The 22,963-nt window shown below is 42.0% G+C and overlaps 1 protein-coding gene across 10 annotated transcripts in view; it reads right to left on the reverse strand.

The window, feature by feature from the left end:
* METTL22 (methyltransferase 22, Kin17 lysine) overlaps positions 1–22,963 on the reverse strand; it is a 625,143-nt gene that overhangs the window by 151,245 nt on the left and 450,935 nt on the right. For all 10 annotated transcript variants that reach the window (XM_073632992.1, XM_073632998.1, XM_073632997.1 and 7 more), the window contains one exon: positions 15,912–15,983. In XM_073632992.1, coding sequence (XP_073489093.1) covers positions 15,912–15,983 — 72 coding nt within the window. The remainder of the gene's footprint in view (positions 1–15,911; positions 15,984–22,963) is intronic.

The raw sequence follows: 22,963 nt of genomic DNA on the forward strand, positions 1-22,963 counted from the left end.
ACTTGGCTTATAACTCTGAGAACGTCATCAGCCTGCCATCTCTAAATATATGGGGTAAGAGAATAACACTAAATGAGCGCCATTTGGGACCCTGTTGCAACTTTGCTAACTCAGCGTACAAGAGATTCCCCCATATTGGACTATATTCCGTAAAACCTGTCACTTCTTGCAGCTGCCTTCCCTTGTTCCAGATTTTCTGTATCAAAGTGAGAGTGGGTGTCAGTTTGTTGGACTTGTGAATCAACTGGGCCTCAAGGCCCATCGGAATTGTTTCCGCTCCTGTCCCAATCAGCATTAAAGGGGTTGTAAAGGTAAAAATTTTTTCACCTTAATGCATTCTATGCATTAAGGTGAAAAAACTTTTGACAGTACCGCCGCCCCCAGCCCCCCCCGTTTTACTTACCTGACGCCTCGAATCTTCGCTCCTCGTCCTCGTCAGCTTCATTGCAGCTCAGCCTGGTCGCTGATTGGCTGCAGTGGATGGATTGAAAGCAGCGCAGCCATTGGCTCGCGCTGCTGTCAATCACATCCGATGACGCGGCGCGCCGGGGGGCGGGGCCGAGTGATACAGCGAGCGGCTATAGCCGCCGGCTGTATCACGGGAGCGCGCCCGCAAGCACTCACCACCGTGCGAGGGAGCTCGCATGAAGGTGGTAAATGCTTGCGGGGAGGAGCTGAAACAGCCGCCGAGGGACCCCAGAAGACCAGGTTCGGGGCCACTCTGTGCAGAACGAGCTGCACAGTGAAGGTAAGTATAACATGTTTGTTATTTTAAAAAAAAAAAAAAAACATCTTTACAACCCCTTTAACTGCGCGATGAGCCAGTCGGATCCCGGGCCATGGAACCAACCAGATGCTGCAACTGAGCTGCTATATAGTACAGCCAAGGGTTGGGTACTGCCAACCCTCCGCTGTCCTTGGGGTTTTGTAATTGTTCCAACTTGATTCTAGGGGTACCCGTACTCCACAGTAGTCTTCGGAAAAGAGTGTTAACCACCCTAAAAATATTTAAGTGTATCACCACTGGAGAGTTGTGTAAAAAATAGAGTAGCTGTGGCATTAGTATCATTTTTATTAAATTAGCCTTACCCGCTAGTGAGAGTTTGAGCCTGTTCCATGTATTAATTTTGTCCCTAAATCTGGACAGCAAGGGATGTATATTTAGATGACAATATTCCGCTAGTTTAGGTGAAATTTGTATGCCTAAATATTTGAATGATGACGTTACCGGAACCGAGCAGGAACCTGGCAAATTCACCACTCCCCCCTCGTCCAACAACATCAGAGCCGACTTAGACCAGTTAATTGTCAGGCCAGAAAAGTGGCCAAATCCGGCAATGATTTTTGTCACCTCCACCAGAGACATTGTGGTGTCCCCCAGGAATAGCATCATGTCGTCAGCATACAGCATAATCTTTTCGTGGAGGTCCCCATATTTAAATCCTGTAATCCCCTGACTGGCCCTTACTGCAGCCGCCAATGGCTCAATGGCAATGGCAAAGAGCAGGGGAGACAGGGGTCATCCCTGCCTTGTGCCCTTGCTCAGAGCAAACGCATGAGCCATCCTACCTGACATCCTAATGGTCGCCTTCGGGGAGGCATACAGCAGTTTAACCCAGGCTATGAAGCAATTTCCGAACCCAAACCTGGATAGTACCGCCCAGAGATATCTCCAGCCCACACTGTCAAACGCCTTGTTGGCGTCTAGGGATAACAAAGCCCTGTTCCCCTCATTATCCGACTGTAACTGCATATTGAGGAATAGGCGTCTGAGATTGGTGGCTGTGGATTTTTGCAGCATAAAACCGGCCTGATCGGGATGTATTATAGAATCAATGATCCGGTTGACCCTAATCGCCAGGACCTTAGCCAGGATTTTAACATCACTATGAAGTAGAGATATGAGCTTGTATGAGCTTGGGTCAACCGGATCCTTCCCAGATTTCAGTAATAAAATTATATTAGCTCTAGTCATGGAGGTTGGTAAACTACCTTCCCTAAGAGAGTCATTGAACACTTCCAACAGGTGTGGCATTATCCACTCGCCATATTGAGCAAAAACTTCCATGGGGATACCATCCTCTCCTGGAGCCTTGCACGTGGGAAAGGAGCATGCCGCATGTTGTAACTCTTCCAATGTCAGGGGAGCTTCCAGTGATTGTCTAGCCTCCTCAGGCAGAGAAGGCAGATCATTCCCTGAAAGATAAGTCTCTAGCTCGTTATCTGTGTAATCATCCCTCGCTCCATAAAGATCCTTGTACAAGGATGCTAGCTCTGACAAAACTTGATCCGGGTCATTGACCACCTTCCCACTGGCTGTGCGAATCGCTCCAACTGCCGGGGACAGTTGCTGTGACCTGGCTATTTTTGCCAACAGACGTCCCGTTTTTTCCCCTTCTTCGTAAAATGCCTGCTTGCTAAAAAACCTTTTGCGTTCTGCGGCGGAGAATCTCAAGCGGTCCAGTGAATCCTGGGCCGAAATCCATGCCTCCCTCACGGAATCTGTGGGGTCAGTAACATAGATTAGTTCCAGCTGACGCACCTGATCCCCAACCTGTTCCAATAGTGCTGAGGAGTTTCTTTTGACTGTGGCTATCTCAGCAATAAACACTTCCCTAAGGTAGGCCTTAAAGGCTTCCCAGTTTTGAATTTTGTCTGATATATGTTTGTGAGAGTTAAAGAATCGCTCTATCTGGCTAGAAATTCGTTCTGGGGAATTAAACAGTTTCAGCCAGAAGGCATTGAGCTTCAATGGCGCCCTAGGTAATGAGGTTGGGGGTTGGGCAATCAGCCACACAGCCACCGGCGAGTGGTCAGATACTCCACGTGGGAAATACTCTATCTTAGATATGCATTCTAGCAAATTAGGGGTGCCTATACTAAGGTCTATACGGGACAGGGAACCATGAGTTTTAGAGAAGCATGAAAACTGCTTTACGTTAGGGTTATGTATGCGCCATAGGTCGGTCCAACCTAGTTCCACAATTAGGCGACTGAGCGCTGTACCCCTGCCACCCCTAGGAGAAGGGACTGGGGGATGTCTATCCAATTTGGGATCTAGGTAGCAGTTAAAATCTCCCATGATCAGCAGTGGGACATCAGGTTTGCCCGCCAGGTATGTCAGCAACAACTGCAACACCTCCTGCGAAAACGGGTATGTGGTCTGTTCTGAATATTAACGCTAAAAGGGCTTTGTAACAGTAGCCATGCAACCCATGACTTCATACATCTTTTAAGCACCCGGCACGGTATCATCACCCGTGAGGGTCTGCGCTTCAAGTGAAAATAACTGGTGTGAAAGAAAGAACAATGTTTCTGCGGTTTTCACTCGCTGTGTAAGCAACTAGTATAGTTCCTCTTCAGACTGATAAACATAAAAGGGGAATAGACGCCCTGCTATCCCCTGCATCTCTTCTGCCATATCTGGTTTATCCGGCTCCGTCATCATGGCCCTGGCGACGCAGAGCTTGCTAATTTTGATCCAGCCATGTCGCAGCATCTTGCGCATTTTCAAAAAAGTGGTTCTGTCCATTGGCCGTCACTCTCAGCTTGGCTGGGGACATCATTGCATAGGATAATTGTAGCCTTTGTAGCCTTTTCTTAACATCTGCAAATTTTGATCGCCTGCGTTGTACTTCGGTAGAGAAATCTGGGTAAAATGAGATTTTGGTGCCGTTATGTTTGATGTTGCCCTTTTCTCTGGCCAGTCTTAGTATCACCTCCTGGTCCTTGTAATTCAGGAGCCTGGCCAACATTGATCGCGGGGGGTTCCAAGGAGGAAGAGGGCGTGGGGGCACCCTGTGTGCCCTTTCCACTGTGTAAATGGGAGAGAAAGCTTCTTTACCAAAAACTTCCTGTAGCCATTCTTCAATAAAGGTTGTAGGGTCACGTCCTTCCACTTTTTCAGGAAGTCCCACTATGCGCACATTATTGCGTCGCAGACGGTTCTCAATTTCGTCAGTTTTACTAAGGGCTTGAAAGGCATTTTGAGTGGCCATCCTGATATCTCTGTGAAGGGGAGGCAACTGGTCCTCCACATCGCTCACCCGACCCTCCACTGCTGTGGTTCTTTCCCTGATCTTTTGTAGATCTTGGAGCATAAGGGACACTGTTTCTTATAGGCCTCCAAATTTCTCCTTCAAATCATCTACAGAGGCAGTACATTTGTGCACAGCATGCAGGATTTCACTCAGAGATGGCTGGACATTGTCCTCTGTGGGAGAGTCAGATGGATCAGACATGAGATCCTGCTGCATGTCTAATGGCACTGTGTCATCTAGCATGCTTGTATCTTCCCTGTTAGCCAGCTCAGAGGTGTATAAGGGCTGGGGGGAGCCATGCAGGGGGGAATCAGAGCGCCCAGCCAGCTTTTGAGCATAGTAAAGCATGTCTCTGGATTGCTCCTTGTTTTTAGGGAGTTTGCTGGACTTACCCCCCTGTTCGGATCTCTTCTCTAGGCCGCGCTGTGCTTTAGGAGGCTGAGACTGGCCGGCGCCATCTTAGTCAGCTTGGGACTCCTAGGCCTCGGTCACTGTTCGGTTCCCCCGGGTCATCATCAGCTCAGGACGGTTAGCCAACAGCACCGGATGTCTCCAGGAGGTATCAAGCAGCTCTCTGGGGCAAAAACGGTGGTGAGGAGAGGATATTAGACAGGATCATCAGCGGGAGCTCCGTGCAGCAGGTCTGCTCACATGCCTCGTCAGGCCACACCCCTCAAGTCTATTATTCTACTTCCACCTCATTTCCAATCAAAATGGAACTAGTCAGGGATACCCACTGCCCACTACTTATTTCTAATATGCATCTTTGCAGCTACAACTCAAAACCATCTAGACTAGGGTTTCTCGAACAAGGTTCCATTGAACCCTAGGGTTCTTCCAGAGGTTGCTAGGGGTTCCTTGAGCAATGATCAATTTGTGCCTCTCTGATAATTAATCACTGACACCATTAATCTTTTTAGCTATCTGTAAGGGCATAATTCTTCCCAGTGACATCAAGTGTTAGGGGCATTATTCCCTCTGACCATTAAACTAATGTTTCACAAGTTATAGATATAGTATTTTTTTATCAGGGGTTCCCTGACACCAGAAAGTCATTCCAAGGGTTACTTTTTCTTAAAAATGGTTAAGAATGGCTAATCTAGACATTAGAGGGATCTCCATTCACAACAAGTTGTTTAAGCTTTCCCTTTTCACAGAAGATTTACTCCTCACTCTTAATCAACCATTGATTACTGTTCCCAACTTGCATACCTGCATTGCAGATTTTGTGCCATTTCAGGATAAAAGATCAGCTAATCTAAATTGGAAGCTCCATCTATAAATGTAATCCCACAAACCCTTGAACATGTCCAATCTTCATTATTGTCTCCTTTATTGTTCTGACGTATGCCGACATCTATTGATTGTTTAGGACCACTATCAGATATTGATTTGTGATTTGGTACATCCCTCTGTTTCTCCCCTCCTGTTCAGTGCTACTTAGTTTAGTCCTGGCTAGAAACAGGGCTTAGAGAGTCATTTTCTTTTTATACTTAAAGACTTTAAAAACATCCTCTGTACTGCACTTAACCACTTCCTTACCGCGCACAGTCATATGACGGCGGCAGGGACCCTTTGTCCCCTTTGTAAACATAATTAACCCCTCAATCACCCACTAGCGTTAACCCCTTCCCTGACAGTCACATTTACACAGTAATCAGTGCATTTTTATAGCACTGATCGCTGTATAAATGTGAATGGTCCCAAAATAGTGTCAAAAATATGTAGGAGAATACATATCGGTGTAAACTGAGGAAAAAATTAGTTTTTTTTAATGGGACATTTATTATAGCAAAAAGTAAAAAAAAAAATGTGTTTTTTTCAAAATTGTCGCTTTTTTTTGTTTATAGCGCAAAAAATAAAAACCGCAGAGGTGATCAAATACCACCAAAAGAAAGCTCTATTTGTGGAGGAAAAAATGATCAAAACTTCATATGAGTACAGTGTTGCATTACTGCGCAATTGTCATTCAAAGTGTAACAGCGCTGAAAGCTGAAAATTGGTCTGGGCAGGAAGGGGGTGAAAATGCCCTGTATTGAAGTAGTTAAGTAAAGTTGCATTGGATTCAACTTCTGAATCTTAATGAAGAGTTAAGCTGCCTGTGGATGATACCACGTCAGCAGACGGTAATACTGTTCTGACAGATAAGGTCAATGCAAAAAGCAACATTTGAACCAGAATAGGGATAAAAAAAAAAAACAAAAAAAAAAAACACAGGGCTGAAGAAGCTAAAACTCATGGGGGTTCCAGGACATTGTTAATTATTACTATGCGCTTCATCTCAGACAAGCGACTTTCTGATCCACTTTATACTCCTACAGCAAATGGTATGAACAAAATCCTAATAACCCCACACACTGACCCAGCCCAAAACATAACCACATGCTTAAATGAGAGCACATACTAAACAGAAAGTTTACTATGGAGGAATGGTGTAAAATCATACCCTAAGTCCCACCATCCCAGAGCATTGCTGGAGATGTCTTAAAGAGGTTGTAAACCTCAGAAAAAAAAAAACCCTGCAAGACAAAGGCATAATGAGCTAGTATGCATCGCATACTAGCTCATTATGAAATACTTAACATAGAACGATGCCCTGCAGTGCCGCCCGCACTTCGCTCCCATGGCTGACATCTTTTACCGCAGTTACTTCTGGGTTCGTGGGCTCTGGCGCTGTGATTGGCCGGAGCCGCGATGGCGCCACTCCCATGCATGCTCACAGGTGCCGCCAGTCACAGCATGGGTACTGAAGAAATGGCACAAGCGGGCCGCTTCTTCAGTGCGCATGCACCGATGATGTCGGCAGCAGGGCATATAGTGAATATCTCCTATACTGTGTAAGTTTAGGAGATATTTACAGTAACTACAGGTAAGCCTTATTATAGGCTTACCTGTAGGTACAAGTGGTGTAACAGAGTCTACAACCACTCTAAATAAACTGGACTTCTTTTTCATATACTTAGACCTGTCCTACGCGCCAACCATTTTGGTAAACAGTAAAGACTCTCCTCTACAACCTTCTGAACAAGTCTGATAAATCTTGACCCCTCTATTTATATACTGGGGCTTCCACCTCTCAATTGACTCCAGAAGTAGCAGAGACTACAGAAGTTGTTGCTACACATACTGACTGCTGCAAGATGTCTTTTTGCATCCCACTCAAAGTAGACCCGTGGATCACATTCACTTGACCTATACAAATTTGTATTTGAGAAGTTAAACTTATGAAAGCCCTTACTGCTAGAATGAACAACAATCTTACTTTGAATGAGTGTGGGACCCCTGGATCTACTTTGAGCCTCACTTTTAAAACCTCATTAGAACAATCTCAACTGAGACAGTCGCTGACCTTGGCTTGCCAAGCTGCCCTCCCACATCCTTCTAACATGTCTTCTCATGCCTCCAACCATCAACTATCATAGGAAAGATGCTCTCTCTGTGCTATATTATTCTTTACAGTGCTCAGTGCTGCTGGCCACTCTTGGATCACAATTTTTTTTTTTTTTTTCCATAAAGATTTTATTAAATATAAAGATGTATACATACAAAGCCAACAAAGAAACATATGTTAGAATAAGATCAGGACATTACATTAGTACCTTTTGACAAATACAGCTAGAAGATGTAACTTGGAGAGGAGAGTCCAGGAACCAAATGGGTAAACCCATACATTAGCATCTGTGGGCAGAGGGTCTCGTTATCAAATTTCACCTCCCCCCTGTTTCCCTCCCTGACCCCATCAGGGAGAGGAAAGGCAGCATTAGGTAATTCCTGGATCTAAACTAAAACATGAAATGACTTGTTAAGGCTTATGAGGTACTATAATCGGGGTATCTAATAGTGGATAAAAGTGTCCAAATTCGACAGGTTCAGTAAGTGGGCTTAGAGTACAAAATTGGAGTCAAGAACTCCCTGAGTACGAAAAGAAATGAAGCTGAGAAGAGAAAAGGAGAAAGGAAATAGTAAAAAAGAGGAGAAAGAAAAGAAAGGATCAAGAGACAGAGGGGGGAGGGAGGACAGTGGTATGAATAGGGATACAGGGAGAGGGGAGGGATGCCAAAATTCCGCACCCCCCTGACCGCCCGCCAGCCTGCTGAATGTAGCCTGTGACTCAGTATAGAAGTCAAGAAGTCACCTTAATGGGTGTACTGATGATATTTATCAGTGGTTGTAAAATGAATCCAGCAAGCCCATGTACTTGAGAATTTGTGCATTCTATCTTGTGAAATATGGATCAACTCCTCCTTTTCTTTTATTTTGGTGAGTCTCGCAAACCACTCCCTGATTGTTGGAGTACATGTGGAACGCCAATGTTTGGGGATGCATAGTCTAGCTGCATTGACCATATGCATAGCTAAAGATTTATTATATTCTCTTTTGGAAAGAGAGGTGTGATGTAGGAGGAATTGGGCCGGAGTGAAGTCAAGAGTAAACGTAGTAATATGTGTGATAAGGTCATGGACTTCTTTCCAAAAGAGCTGAAGCTTCTCGCAAGCCCACCACACATGGAGCATAGTACCCACTGCAGTCCCACAGCGCCAGCAGGTGTCGGGGATGTCCACAGAGAATTTGTGGAGGCGTGAGGGTGTTCTATACCATCTAGTAATTACCTTATAGCAATTTTCCTGTATTGCCACATTTAGCGAGCCCTTATGAGCGTAGTCATGAATTGTGTTCCAGTCATCTGTTGTGAGAGGTGTTTGTAAGTCTCTCCTCCAAGACTCTTGTGAGGGCACTGGGATTTTGGGCTAGGTTCTCTGAGAGGAGATTGTATATAAAAGAGATCAAGTGTCTTTGCGGGGATCTACGATGGCAAAGGGACTCAAAGGGCATGAGAGGTCTCAACCAGCATGATTGATGAGCCTGGGTTTCTAGAAAGTGTTGAATTTGCCTGTAGGTCCAAAAGGGGAATGAAGCCCTCTTAGTAGTCGTTCTGAGTTTGTCTAAGGGGGTGGGTTTTCCATCTGAGTAAAACTGAAGGGCTAACATGTCCTCAAAAGGCCAGTCTTGTTGTAGGAAATTATCTGAGTCACCTGGAGGGAAGTCGGGACTCCCTCTTAGTGTAGTTAAAGGACCCGGGATAGAGGTCAAAGTTCCTCCTCGTATAGCCTTACTAAATGCTAAAAGGGAGGGGAGGATGAGCGGGTGGGATCGTAGAGACTGTGGCCAGCTTTTTTGAGGTAGCCAAGGGAGAAGATGTAAGGGTCGAGATGAAAAATCTTTTTCAAGGGATACCCACGCCTTTTTAAAGGAGTGGATATTCCAGTCAGGCATCTCCTTGTGAGATGGCAGGCAGTATAATAATTATATAAGTCAGGCAAACCGATACCCCCTCTAGATTTGAGTAAAATGAGGCGTGTAAACTTGATGCGGGGCGAGGAGTCTCTCCATAGGAACGAAGAGCAAGCCTTACGGTAGGTAGACAAAAAGCTTGGTGGTAAGAGAATCGGGACCGCTTGTATCAAATATAATAAGCATGGTAGGATAATCATCTTAATCAGGGCAGAACATCCAAACCAGGAAACATTTAAGCCCATCCACTCCCTGAGATTGTTTTGTGCTTTTAGGAGTGCAGTGTGGTGGTTCATGGGGTAGAGTTCTGATAGAATAGCGGGAATTTTGATGCCGAGGTAGGTGATCGCTTTCTTCTCCCAGTGGAAGGGGAAAGACTCCTGGCAGTGGGCTACTTCCTGGGCAGGTAAGGTGATATTAAGGGCATGTGATTTGGTGTGGTTAATTTTAAGGTTTTAAGGAAATTTTACCGAAAAGTGATAGGTCCTTGAATAGATTTGGTAGGAAGGAAGGAAGTTCGAGGTGATCTTAGAGAGAGTAAAATGTCGTCAGCGAAAGCCGCAACCTTGAACTCTCGCTTCCCCACTATCACCCCCTGGATATCAGGGTTGAGCTGAATCTTATTAAGGAGTGGTTCCAGGGTCAGTATATATATTAAAGGTGAGAGTGGGCATCCTTGGCGCGTGCCATTGCTTATAGGGAAGGCGTCCGACAGGTGGCCATTGACTTTCACAGCTGCAGAGGGGCCAGAGTATAAGGCCATAATAGATGAAAGCATGGGACTCTCCAAACCAATGGCCCGAAGAGTTTCTCGCATGTAGTCCCAGGCCACCCTGTCGAACGCCTTCTCAGCGTCGAGTGAAAGAAAGAAGCCTTGTGTTTTAGAAAGTGTGAGCCAATGGTGAAGGTTGAGAGTGCGAATAGTGTTGTCCCTAGCTTCACGGCCAGGGACGAACCCCACTTGATCTAGGGAAACAAGGCCGGGCAGTAGAGGGAGTAATCTGTTTGCAAGGATCTTCACGTATATTTTGATGTCCACGTTTAGAAGCGAAATCGGTCTGTAATTAGCAACTGAAGAGGGGTCCTTACCTTCTTTAGGAATTACGGTAATATGAGCAGCTAGCATCCTATCCGGTCTAGTCTGGGGGTCCGATAGGGTATTGAGAGTATCAAGCAATCTTGGGGAGAGGACTTCGGAAAAAGATTTGTAATACTGAAGGGAGAAGCCGTCTGGGCCCGGGCTTTTGCCCACTTTCATTTGTTTGATGGCTGACTCTAGTTCCATCATAGATAATCGGCTTTCAAGATCAAGTGATTGTTGGGGGGTTATGGGTTTGGGGCTGTAATTGGCTAGGAATTCTTTAATAAGTTCAAGGCGCTTTTCGGGAGTAGTTTGGGTGATATGGTCGGTTCGTAGGTTATATAGCTTTGAGTTAAAACTCTCAAATTCTTTGGCTATTTCCTCATTCTTGACCAGAGGATTACCCTTGTTATTGTGAATGGTGTGAATTATTGAGGACATTTTAGACGTTTGTACTGTGTGCGCCACGAGACGACCGCACTTGTTGCCATGTTCGTAGAAAATCCTCTGGCCAAGGATGTATTGTCTTTTAGTGCGTTTATCTAGTTCCTCTAAAAGGAGAGAGCGGGCATGGATTAGGTCCTGGAGAGTGGATTGAGCTTGTGTCTGTTTGTGAATTGTTTCAAGGGCTTTAATCGATGTAAGGAGAACCTTGATGTTTTCCTGTTGTAATCTTTTATTTTTCGCAGCTAGGGCCAGGAGTTCGCCTTGGATCACACCTTTATGATCCTTCCAAAGGGAGATTGGAGAGATTTCTTGGCTTGAATTTTCATCAAAGTATTGTTGGATGCGGGTGCGTATATGGTCAATAGAAGCTGGGTCTTTAAGTAGAGAGGCATTTAAATGCCAAAATTTCGTTTTGGTGATAGTATCCGGGAAAGAAAGTGTGACTGTGATCGGGTGGTGGTCCGATAAGAACATGGGTTCTATGGTAGATTGTTGTAAGTATGGTAAGTCAGTCTGGGATAGGAAGAAATAGTCAATCCTAGAATATTTTTGCTGTGGGGCTGAGTAAAAGGTATAGTCCATGACTGAGGGAGAGAATGTATGCCAAGCATCGTGCAGGGTTAGGTGTTGAAGTTGCAATTTAATCTGACGTAGAGCTTTATATGTCAATGTGGAAGTCCCGGTGGAGGAGTCTAACAAGGGATTTAAAGGAATATTGAAGTCCCCGCCCAAGAGTACCAGACCCTTCTGGAATGAGGCTAGAAGATCACAGGGTTTTCTAAAAAAAAGTGACCTGGTGCTCGTTTGGGCTGTATATGTTAGCTAAGGTTATTGGCTTGGAGGCGTAGGTGCCCTTGAGCAAGATAAATCTGCCTTAGGGGTCGATGAGAGAGTCTATGAGATGGAAATTTGCGTGTTTAGATATTAATATGGAGACAACTTTAGTCTTACCTTCTGGGTTTGTAGCATGGATTGCCAAATTGTAAATGTGATTAGATAATTTAGCAATGGCGTCCGAGCGGAAATGGGTCTCTTGTAGGTAGATAAAATGTGCTCTATGTTTGGAGAGAGATGAGAGGATCTTGGACCTTTTTTTCCGGTAGGTTAAGGCCTTTTACATTGAGGGAAATGCACTTCAACATCAGGGGTGGGTTGTTTTTTTGGTTAGAGTTCATGTTTTTGCGAGAAAAAAGGGATCAGGGCTGTTGGAGGTTTTTTTTTTCCTTTTTTTTCTTTTTTTTGTTTTTTCTCTTTTCTTCTTCTTATTTCCTTTGATAAAAAAAAGAAAAAAAAAGAAATTGCACTAAGCAAGTTTGAAGAAAGCTAGGGGAATAGCAGTGGGCGGGGGGTGGGCGCGGGTTCAAAGGGAAAGGGGGACCAGGAACGTTAGTTGGGCGAAGCCCTAGTTGAAAGAGATACAGGGAAAGTCAAGAGAAAGTGTAAAAACCAGAAAGAGAGAAGGAGAAAGAGAAAAGAGAGAGAGAAAGGACAGATTACTCCAGAGATGGAGATAGAACCTCTATTCCACCTAAAGAAAGGAAAAGAGGATCTGGGATGTCAGCAGGTGACCAAATGGGACTGCTGTGTGGGGATGAGAGTATGGGCGGAGACCACTAGGTGTCTGCCACCCGGGAACCAATAACATAACTACGTTAAGAATGCACAGGAGGTGCAATCGGTTATATGCAGAGTGGAAACCTGCTAAAGGCGAAAAAAACAAAAACACCATAAACCATATTAACTATGTCAAAGAAACTAGTAAACAATTAATAACACTGTTGCGTCAAAAAGAGTATAATCCTGCTCGAATAAGGTTAGAGGGAGAGACTTGCTTCAAGTACACATATTAGGCCTGATTAACTTGTTCAGCAGGTGCAATCAAGTGAATTCAAACTCAACCTCTATGGTACAGTACTGGGGAGGTTAAGGCTCAAGGAGGGGGGAGGAGAGAAAGAGAAGGGAAGAAAGGTGAAAGGGTGTGAGTATTAAGAGAGAGGAGTAAGGGTGCCAGGGGATAAAATAGAAAAAGGGGTGAAGTGGGAAGTAAGGTAGCATGGAAGGAGGGCCACAATGAAAAGAGGGATGAGGAATAGGGTATAGGAAAAGGAGGGGGAAAGAGAGAAAAGGGGGGGGGGGGGGGGGAGATGGGGAAGGGGGGGGGGAAGGGGGAAATTGGAAGGAACAAGGACATATTTAGCGGTGGAGATTTGCCCTTTACATTTCAATACAGGAAGCAAGGAAGTAAGTTGTTCAGGTCTGAGCTAAACCTTAAAAGGCACAATCGTAAAATGATTTGTTAAATAATTGTATAACAACCGTCCTTATTCACATGAGAGCATAAAAGGGTAGCTTGGGTCAGTACATGGAGACCTGGGATGCCATAACTGAAATGAAGAGAAATTAGTACCTGTACCCTGAGTTAGAAAGAAAAGAACGTGCCAAAGAATGCCAATGGTTAGGCGATTGCTTCTGAAGGGTAAACAGGGGAATTTTCCGGGATAGTTTAAGAATTGCATCCCAGGTATTCATGCTGGTGCTTCCGCAATGACCTATCTAGGTATGGAGATATATATATTACCAGGCATAGGAAGGTACTGAGTAGAACGACCAACCTAAGCGATATATCAAGCAGGTTATAGCATAGTCCCGTTCGTTGGCCACATATTGTGGAAACAGTGGAGGGGGGGAGGAATTGGTAAAGGGGACATCAGTGAGCCCTCTGTTAGGAGCAGAAGGGCACCCAGTGGGTGGAGTAGAGTCAGCCTTGTCATATTGCTGGATTAGGTGGTAGATTTACCTCAAAGTAGGTGAGTTCCTTCAGGTTGGCGCAGGCCGTAAACCGTCAAGGTAGGTTCAGATTGTAGCTTTTTACCTGGAAGGCATAGATGTAAGGGGTCATAAAGAATCCATGGCTGGGTCCAATCCGTTGTCGTCACGTTGGGTAGAGGGAGAGTTTACGTGGAGAGGAGGCCAGGTTAGGTATGGATATGGTTGTGTCGGGCAGTGTACTTACAGACAGAAATTCTGGATAGTGGCACACATCTTTAGGCATCCATACGCCCCCTTCTTGCTGAGGGCGAAGGGGGTGATTCTGGGCTACGGTGGTAAAGATCGCGGCGGGAGGAACGGAGGAACCAAGTCAGTTCCGCGTCTGCGTGATCTCTGTCGCTGTGCCTTTGGTGTCGGGTTGAGCGATATTGGCAGCCAGGGCTCCGAGGGGAAGTACAGAGCATACCACTCCGGAAGCTCGATGTGAGGGAGATTGAGTTGCTCGCAAAAGCTCTGTAGATCTTCCGGTGTTAGTAGCAAGGTGGAGCGCCCCCTAGCGGACGCCGAGAGACCAAATGGGAATTTCCAGCGGTATTAAATGTTACGGGCGCAAAGAGCATCCAGTAGGGGGCGAAGAGCTCTTCTGTTTTGGAGCATTATTTGGGACAAGTCCTGGAATAATTTTATTTCCGCTCCATTGTGAATAATTCTGCCTTTTTCTCTTGCTTTTCGTAAAATTTCCTCCTTAAGTGGAAAATTAACCACGCAGCAAATAATGTCCCTGGGGGTTCATTCTCATGGGATTGTGGGCGTAAGGCTCGGTGGGCTCTTTCCATATCGATTGGTGAGTCAGCCGGGCGATCAATTAGATAATTACATTTTGCATAGATGGTTTGCTGTAAAGAACCCGGATCTGTACTCTCAGGGACCCCCCTCACCCTAATATTGTGCCTCCTACCTCGATTGTCGAGGTCTTCCACATGCCTGTGCAGCTCGAATAGCTGGGAGAGCTGTGTGTCATAAGTGCGCTGCACTTGACGAATGGCCGCCGCGTGTGTCTGGGTGGTTTGCTCCACGTTGTCTATGCGGTGAGCAACTGCCTGGATGTCCGTTTTTATATCCGTGATCGCAGCTGTCACAGTGCTTTTGATGTCCATGGCAAATCTTTCTAGGTCAAACAGGCTCGGTAGCTGTTCCCATCCCGGATCTAAGGCAGGGATTGCACGCTCCGTATGTGAGCCAAGTGTCACGCTAGGCGAGCTCGGGGTCTGGGCCTGTGAGGCCGCGAGTGCGGCTTGGCGCTGTGTCCGGAATAGCTCCGGGATATTCTTACTCAGCTGAGTACCTGGATCCATGGTAGCACGGGATGCAGATGTGCTCCAAGTGGATCTATTCATGATGGTTTTCGGGTGCAGGATTCCCAAATAGTTAGGTTTGATTCCCGGGTCGCAGGAGCAGTCAGTTTATGCTGCCATTCAGGTCTCCATCCAGGCCACGCCCCCCCTTGGATCACAATTTTACGTATATAGCTTCGTACAGAACACATTTGTACTGGATCATGTGTTATATAACTGCTGAGCTATGTTGTGCTATTGTACTTTCAATCTAAAACCTCCAATAAAAATACATAAAAAAATATATATACAGCAAATGAATGCAAGTAATATTTAATGGTACACCACATTTGTACAGGGAACAGTGTTTATTTGCAGTTAAAAAAAGGCACTCTAAGTATAGAGCTGACGAAGGAGGATTGTTCCTTGAAAACATAATATTTCTGTACATCCGTTTGCCGAACGTATTCTAAGAGTAAGCCCTGTTCAACTGCAAAGCTTGTTCAATTTCTTAAACTGCTGGATTTGTATAGTACAAATGTGTGGCTGGATATTAGTCATCTATACTTTGGTATATTGGTGGATCTGAAATGTTAAGTTTGAAGTGACAAAGCATTATTATTAGAATGGCCAATCAAAAGTTTCAGTTTTTGAGTGAATGCAGACAGTCCATGTAACCATTCTGCTATTATCTCTAAAATATACAATACAAGCATGTTTTCTATACCTGAGTTTTGCCATATCTGCACTCCTAACTTTGCATTACGGTGACTGCAGCATGAAGATCTGACAACTAGAAACTCCAATTGGAAGCCAATGGGCACTTTGTTTTACATGTGTTTTATAAACAATGAAACATTAGCGGAATTACTTTTAAAATCTTAGTTATCTACTATGATGCAAACCTAAATTCTTTAGAGATTAGACAGTGACAGAATAGTTTACCACCTGCTTGTTCCATGAAGGATCTGTTTAGAGCCACATTTCTTTCACACATTTCAAGAAGATCATCACCAACATCTAAAAAAAAATTAAGAAAGAGAAGATCAATAAACCAAAGCCACAGATAAGTAAGAAATATTTTTTTCTCCAAACGCATTACCAAATTTTCTTGCTATTGCTTGTAGACAGAGTAGAGTTGCTGGAGAAATTGAAAAAGGGGTAGGCTATAGTGGACTTTAGTGGTACCATACAACAACTAAATTAGACAGTCATATAAAGAATATTTAGATACATTTTATTGCAAAAATATACATCTTTAACAAAAAAGTTTTAAATGGCAATGATAATCAAGAAAGCTCTAGTTCTATAGTCACACCAAAGTGTGGCAGCTAGAGTACTATCACCATCTGTGTATTAGTTGCTCTACATGTTTCGTGGGTCACATTTACCACTTCTTCAGGAGCTATATTGTATACATACACGAGGATTATAAGACGATTATCATATAACTATGAGATGAAGAGAACATACATTAGTCAATTATATAACAGTGTTTCAAAAAACATACTATACTATAAGATGATGAGTATCTGCTGTGGGTGCCCCCCACGGAAAAGATCATTTTACCCAGAAACGCTGAGCTGCTGGAGGCCCAAGGGAGGATGGCCCACCACGGAGGGCATGGTAGACCCTAACAAGGCACAGGACACCAAATATGGGTCTGTTAAGGAAGCTTGTATTTAAAAGGTGATTTATTTTGACCAAAATAACATAGATGTCAACAATAACAAATATATATACCAGAAGGGCTTGGCTCAATCAAGAGGGATTTCAGTATTCCAAATAAGATCTCTATAGCCTGGTATAGGTTTAGGAAATGAAAGGATATATGGGTAAGTTCCCAAGTAAAATGCTATACATCAATACATGTATCCACATTATGATATATTGTGGTCCTGTTTTCAGAATATTATGAGAATCTGTGAACAGAGTTCCAACACCCACTTCCATATGGGATATACCTGTCCATGATATGCATATATGCTGAGATCTATCTATCTATCTATCTATCTATCTATCTATCTATCTATCTATCTATCTATCTATCAGATATAGATATCTATAGATATAGATATTATATATACACGTATATTTATACCCCCTATTGAATATATGTGGGCATGTTGTTGGCCCTATATAGCATTTTTTTGGGGAACTTACCCATATATCCTTTCATCTCCTACACCTATATTAGGCTATAGAGATCTTATTTGGAATACTGAAACCCCTCTTGATTGAGCCAAGCCCTTCTGGTATGAATATTTGTTATTGATTTGACCAAAATGTTATTTGGGTCAAATAAAATCACCTTTTAAAGACAATCTTTTTTTTTTTTTTTTAATAGACCCATATTTGGTGTCCTGTACCTTCTTAGGGGCTCCCATGCCCTCCGGGGTGAGCCATCCTCCCTTGTGCCTCTAGCAAATCTGCGTTTCTGGGCAAGAAGATCTTTTCGGGGGGCACCCACAGCAGATACTCATCATGTTACAGTATATTATGTTATTTGAAACACTGTTATGTAATATTTGACTAATGAATGTTGTCTTTATCTCATAGTTATATGATAATTGTCTTCTAATCTTCATGTATGTGTACAATATAGCTCCTGAAAAAGCGGTAAATGTGACCCATGAAACATGTAGAGCAACTAATACACAATGGTGATAGTGCTCTAGTTGCCACACTTTGGTGTGACTATAGAACTAGAGCTTTCTTGATTATCACTGGCGTTTAAAAAAAAAAATATATATATATATAAATATATATATATATATATATATATATATATATATATATATATATATATATATATATATATATATATATATATTGTTAAAGATGTATATTTTTGTAATAAAATTTATCAAAATATTTTATATATGACTGTCTAATTCAGTTGTATGGTACCAAGTCCACTATAGCCTCCCCCCATTTCAATTCCTCTCTCATATTGTCAGACAAAGGTACCATATATAAATCTTTTCTACTGTGGCACTTCTCTTCAGAGTAGAGTTGCTACACATGATGCACTAATAGTTAACTCAGAAAAAAAAGTACGTTTAGAATAAGCTATGTATAAAATTGACTTTTCTCTTTTTTTATATTACAGTATGTGCTATTTTGTTTTATAAAGGATATGCAAAAATGTTTTTTATTCCATTAAGAGATGAGACCTGGGAACACAGTGAAAAATCTTTAAAAAAAAACACTTTTCATAATTTATTTAAAATTATTTATGGAAATACACCAAGATCAGTGTTCCAAATTTTACACACAGTAAACATACCAGTTGCAAAAACCACACTTCGTGATTGAATTAATAGAGGGATAAAGCATGTATATATTTCGCAAAGGAATTTTCCCTTTAATAGAGGATTTCCACTTAGCTTAGTGAATATGGTGAAAAATCACCCTGCAAAGAATACCCAATCATGTGCAATGAAAATTTAAAAATTACAGGAATTTTGCTAGCACATGACTAGATACTAGAAATCAGCCATTTCCTCACATTCACCAAGGTAAATGAAAATTCCCTTGCAAAATTATAATTTCATGTGAACATATCCTACGCCTTGAGTAAAAAAGAAACTCCTTAGTCTCTGTAAAGTAACATCGTTGAATTCACAAAGAGAGACAAAAAATATACAGTAGTTATAATATTGATAGGAGATAGCTAGAAGAACCTGTTAAATTGCTCATCCAAAATGATTATGCAACACACTAAATAGAGAGAATACCTGACCATTAAATACTAGCGTTCATCCAATAGTAGGTAACTAACTAGTAGGGATGAGCCGAACATCTTTGGGGACCCGGGTCCTGCCCCAGGGGACATGTATCAACGCAAAAAAAAGTTTTAAAAACGTCTGTTTTTTCGGGAGCAGTGATTTTAATGATGCTTAGAGTGAAAAAATAAAAGTGAACTAGAAAAGCTACAATTTCTGTGGAAACTGTGTGAAGTGTTCTTGCCTCCACCAGTAGTCTACAAGCATTATAAAGCCTAGCAGATGAAGGTATGACCACATGCATTTGGGGGGTCTCAGCATCTTGACGTAGAACGGAGGTGAAGGTGTGCTATCAGTTTGATGATAATCAGTGTTTACATTCACTGTTTCCTGGCAACGCTCATGCCCTGTTTATGCTTCACAACCACTGCTCAATACACAATACACAATACACAGGATCACGATAGCTGTAATAACTGTGCAGTACTTCAAACGGTCGTATTTTAAAAACTATAAATCCTACAGCGAAGATCTTTATATTGTGAGAATCACAAGACCCAGACCTAGATTTTGATGCATAGTATGTCTCTGAAATATTAAAAATGAAGGCACAGTCGCAGTTTAGATATTGCCCTTCAAATTTGGAGGGGGCTAGAGTAGAGTTTCAATGAATGTCAAAGGACGGCGTGAGTTACAAACAAATGGTCATATTGTGAAAACTATCAGGACTATGGCTTAGCCGTGGACATGTTTAGTGGCAGCAGGGATAGCTGAACGTTTTGAAATAAGATTTGTGTAGGTGGGCTTGAAAATGAGGGAGTGGTGGCAGTTTAGAAATCATGTCCTGATTTTTCAGCTTTTGTCACCTCCCACTCTAGTTTTGAACAATTCCCCATTCATTCCTATGGGACCAATTTCGCCGCAAAGACGACAATATTTCGTGAACCATTCGGCGAAATGTTCCACAAAGTAATGGCACACCAATCGGGAACAATCCACATGTTTCGGTATATTACTTTTCTATGTAGTGTAAAATCTGTGGGAGAAGTTAGGGTGGTAAATTTGGCTATAATAATAACTAGAAAAGCTACAATTTCTGGGGAAATTGTGAAAAGTGTTCTTGCCTCTACAACTGGAGTGGGCGGTGTAACTGGTTGGAGTGGCTTGAGTAACTGTGAAAAGTGTTAAAAAGCTTAATATTTTAAAAAGTATAAATAGTAGTAAAAAAGTTGAAGTCCCATCATTAGCTGAAAGAGCTGAACATTTTTTTCAAAAGTTTTTTTTTTTTTCAAAGATGAATTTTTTTTTTTCAAAAATTTTTTTTTTTTCAAAAATAATTTTTTTTTTTCAAAAATATTTTTTTTTTTTTTCAAAAATATTTTTTTTTTTCAAAAATATTTTTTTTTCATGGGGAGGTCATAATGTTTCGGCTGATCATGGGGTGGTCATAATGTTTTGGCTGATCATGGGGTTGTCAGCTTTTGTCACCTCCCACTCTAGTTTTTAACATTTCACCATTCATTCCTATGGGACCAATTTCGCTGCAAAAACGACGATATTTCGTGAACCATTTGGCGAAACGTTCCACAAAGTAATAGCACACCAATCAAATGACTGATTCCGGATTCACACTGGTATTTTTCAGCTTTTCACAAAGTTCCACAAGGCAATAGCACACCAATTAAATGACATTGAACATTTCGCCATTCATTCTTATGGGACCAATTTTCCGCAAAAACTACGATATTTCGTGAAAAATTCGGGAAAACGTTCCACAAAGTAATAGCACACCAATCGGGAACAATCCGCACGTTTCCGTATATTACTGTCTATGTAGTGTAAAAATTGTCTATGTAGTTTAAAAGCTGTGGGAGGAGTTAGGGTGGTATGATCATAGGGTTGTCAGCTTTTGACACCTCCCACTCTAGTTTTGAACATTTCCCCATTCATTCCTATGGGACCAATTTCGCCGCAAAAACGTCGATATTTCGTGAACCATTCGGTGAAACGTTCCACAAAGTAATAGCACACCAATTAAATGACATCGATTCCGGATTCACACTGGTATATTACAGCTTTTCACAAAGTTCCACAAGGTAATAGCACACCAATTAAATGACATTGAACATTTCGCCATTCATTCCTATGGGACCAATATTGCCGCAAAGACGACGATATTTCGTGAACCATTCGGCGAAAAAAGTTCCACAAAGTAATAGCACACCAATCGGGAACAATCCGCACCTTCAGTTTATTACTTGTCCATGTAGTTTAAAAGCTGTGGGAGGAGTTAGGGTGGTATGATCATGGGGTTGTCAGCTTTTGTCCCCTCCCACTCTATTTTTGAACATTTCCCCATTCATTCCTATGGGACCAATTTCGCCGCAAAAACGACAATATTTTGTGAACCATTCTGTGAAACGTTCAACAAAGTAATAGCACACCAATTAAATGACATTGAGGCCAGATTCACACTGGTATATATCAGCTTTTCACAAAGTTCCACAAGGTAATAGCACACCAATTAAATGACATTGAACATTTCGCCATTCATTCCTATGGGACCAATTTCGCCGCAATAACGACGATATTTCATGGACCATTCGGCGAAACGTTCCACAAAGTAATAGCACACCAATCGGGAACAATCCGCACGTTTCGGTATATTACTTGTCTCTGTAGTGTAAAAACTGTGGGAGGAGTCTACAAGCATTATCAAGTCTAGCAGATGAAGGTATGACCACATGCATTTGGGGTGTCTCAGCATCTTGTGTTTACAACCACTGTTTCCTAGCAACGCTCATGCCCTGTTTATGCTTCACAAATACTGCTCCATACACAGAACACAGGACCATGACAGATGTAGTAACTATGCAGTAATTCAAATGGCCGTATTTTAAAAACTATAAATCCTACAGCGAAGATCTTTATGTTGTGAGAATCACAAGACCCAGACCTAGATTTTGATACATAGTATGTCTCTGAAATATTAATATTGAAGGCACGGTCGCAGTTTAGAAATTGCCCTTCAAATTTGAAGGGGCTAGAGTGTAGTTTCAATGAATGTCAATGGACGGTGTGAGTTGCAAACAAATGGTCATAAAACTATCAGGACTATGGCTTAGCCGTGGACATGTTTAGTGGCAGCAGGGATAGCTGAACGTTTTGATATAAGATTTGTGTAGGTGGGCTTGAAAATGAGGGAGTGGTGGCAGTTTAGAAATCATGGTCTGATTTTTCAGCTTTTGTCACCTCCCATTCTAGTTTCCCCATTCATTCCTATGGGACCAATTTCGCCGCAAAAACAATGATATTTCGTGAACCATTTGGCGAAACGTTCCACAAAATAATAGCACACCATTCGGGAACAATCCGCACGTTTCGGTATATTACTTGTCTATGTAGTGTAAAAACTGTGGGAGGAGTTAGGGTGGTAAATTTGGCTATAATAATAATAACTAGAAAAGCTACAATTTCTGGGGAAATTGTGAAAAGTGTTCTTGCCTCTACAACTGAAGTGGGCGGAGTAACTGGATGGAGTGGCTTGAGTAACTGTGAAAAGTGTTAAAAAGCTTAATATTTTAAAAAGTATAAATAGTAGTAAAAAAGTTGAAGTCCCATCATTAGCTGAAAGAGCTGAACATTTTTTTCAAAAGTTTTTTTTTTCAAAAATGAATTATTTTTTTTTCAAAAATGATTTTTTTTTTCCAAAATGATTATTTTCTTTCAAAAATGAATTTTTTTTTTTTTTTCAAAAATGAACTTTTTTTTCAAAAATTGATTTTTTTTCACAAATGATTTTTTTTTACAAATGATTTTTTTTTTTTTAAATGACATTTTTTTTTTTTCAAAAATGATTTTTTTTTTCAAAAATGATTTTTTTTTCACAAATGATTTTATTTTATTTTTTCAAAAATGATTTTTTTTTTTTCAAAAATGAATTTTTTTTTTCAAAAATTATTAAATTTTTTCAAAAATGATTTTTTTTTTTCAAAAATATTTTTTTTTTATGGGGCGGTCATAATGTTTTTTCTGATCATGGGGTGGTCATATTGTTTTGGCTGATCATGGGGTTGTCAGCTTTTGTCACCTCCCACTCTAGTTTTGAACATTTCGCCATTCATTCCTATGGGACCAATATTGCCGCAAAAACGTCGATATTTCGTGAACCATTCGGCGAAAAAAGTTCCACAAAGTAATAGCACACCAATTAAATGACATTGAACATTTCGCCATTCATTCCTATGGGACCAATTTCGCCGCAAAAACTAC

This window comes from Aquarana catesbeiana, linkage group LG06 (assembly GCF_042186555.1).
Source record: "Aquarana catesbeiana isolate 2022-GZ linkage group LG06, ASM4218655v1, whole genome shotgun sequence".
Taxonomy (NCBI): domain Eukaryota; kingdom Metazoa; phylum Chordata; class Amphibia; order Anura; family Ranidae; genus Aquarana; species Aquarana catesbeiana.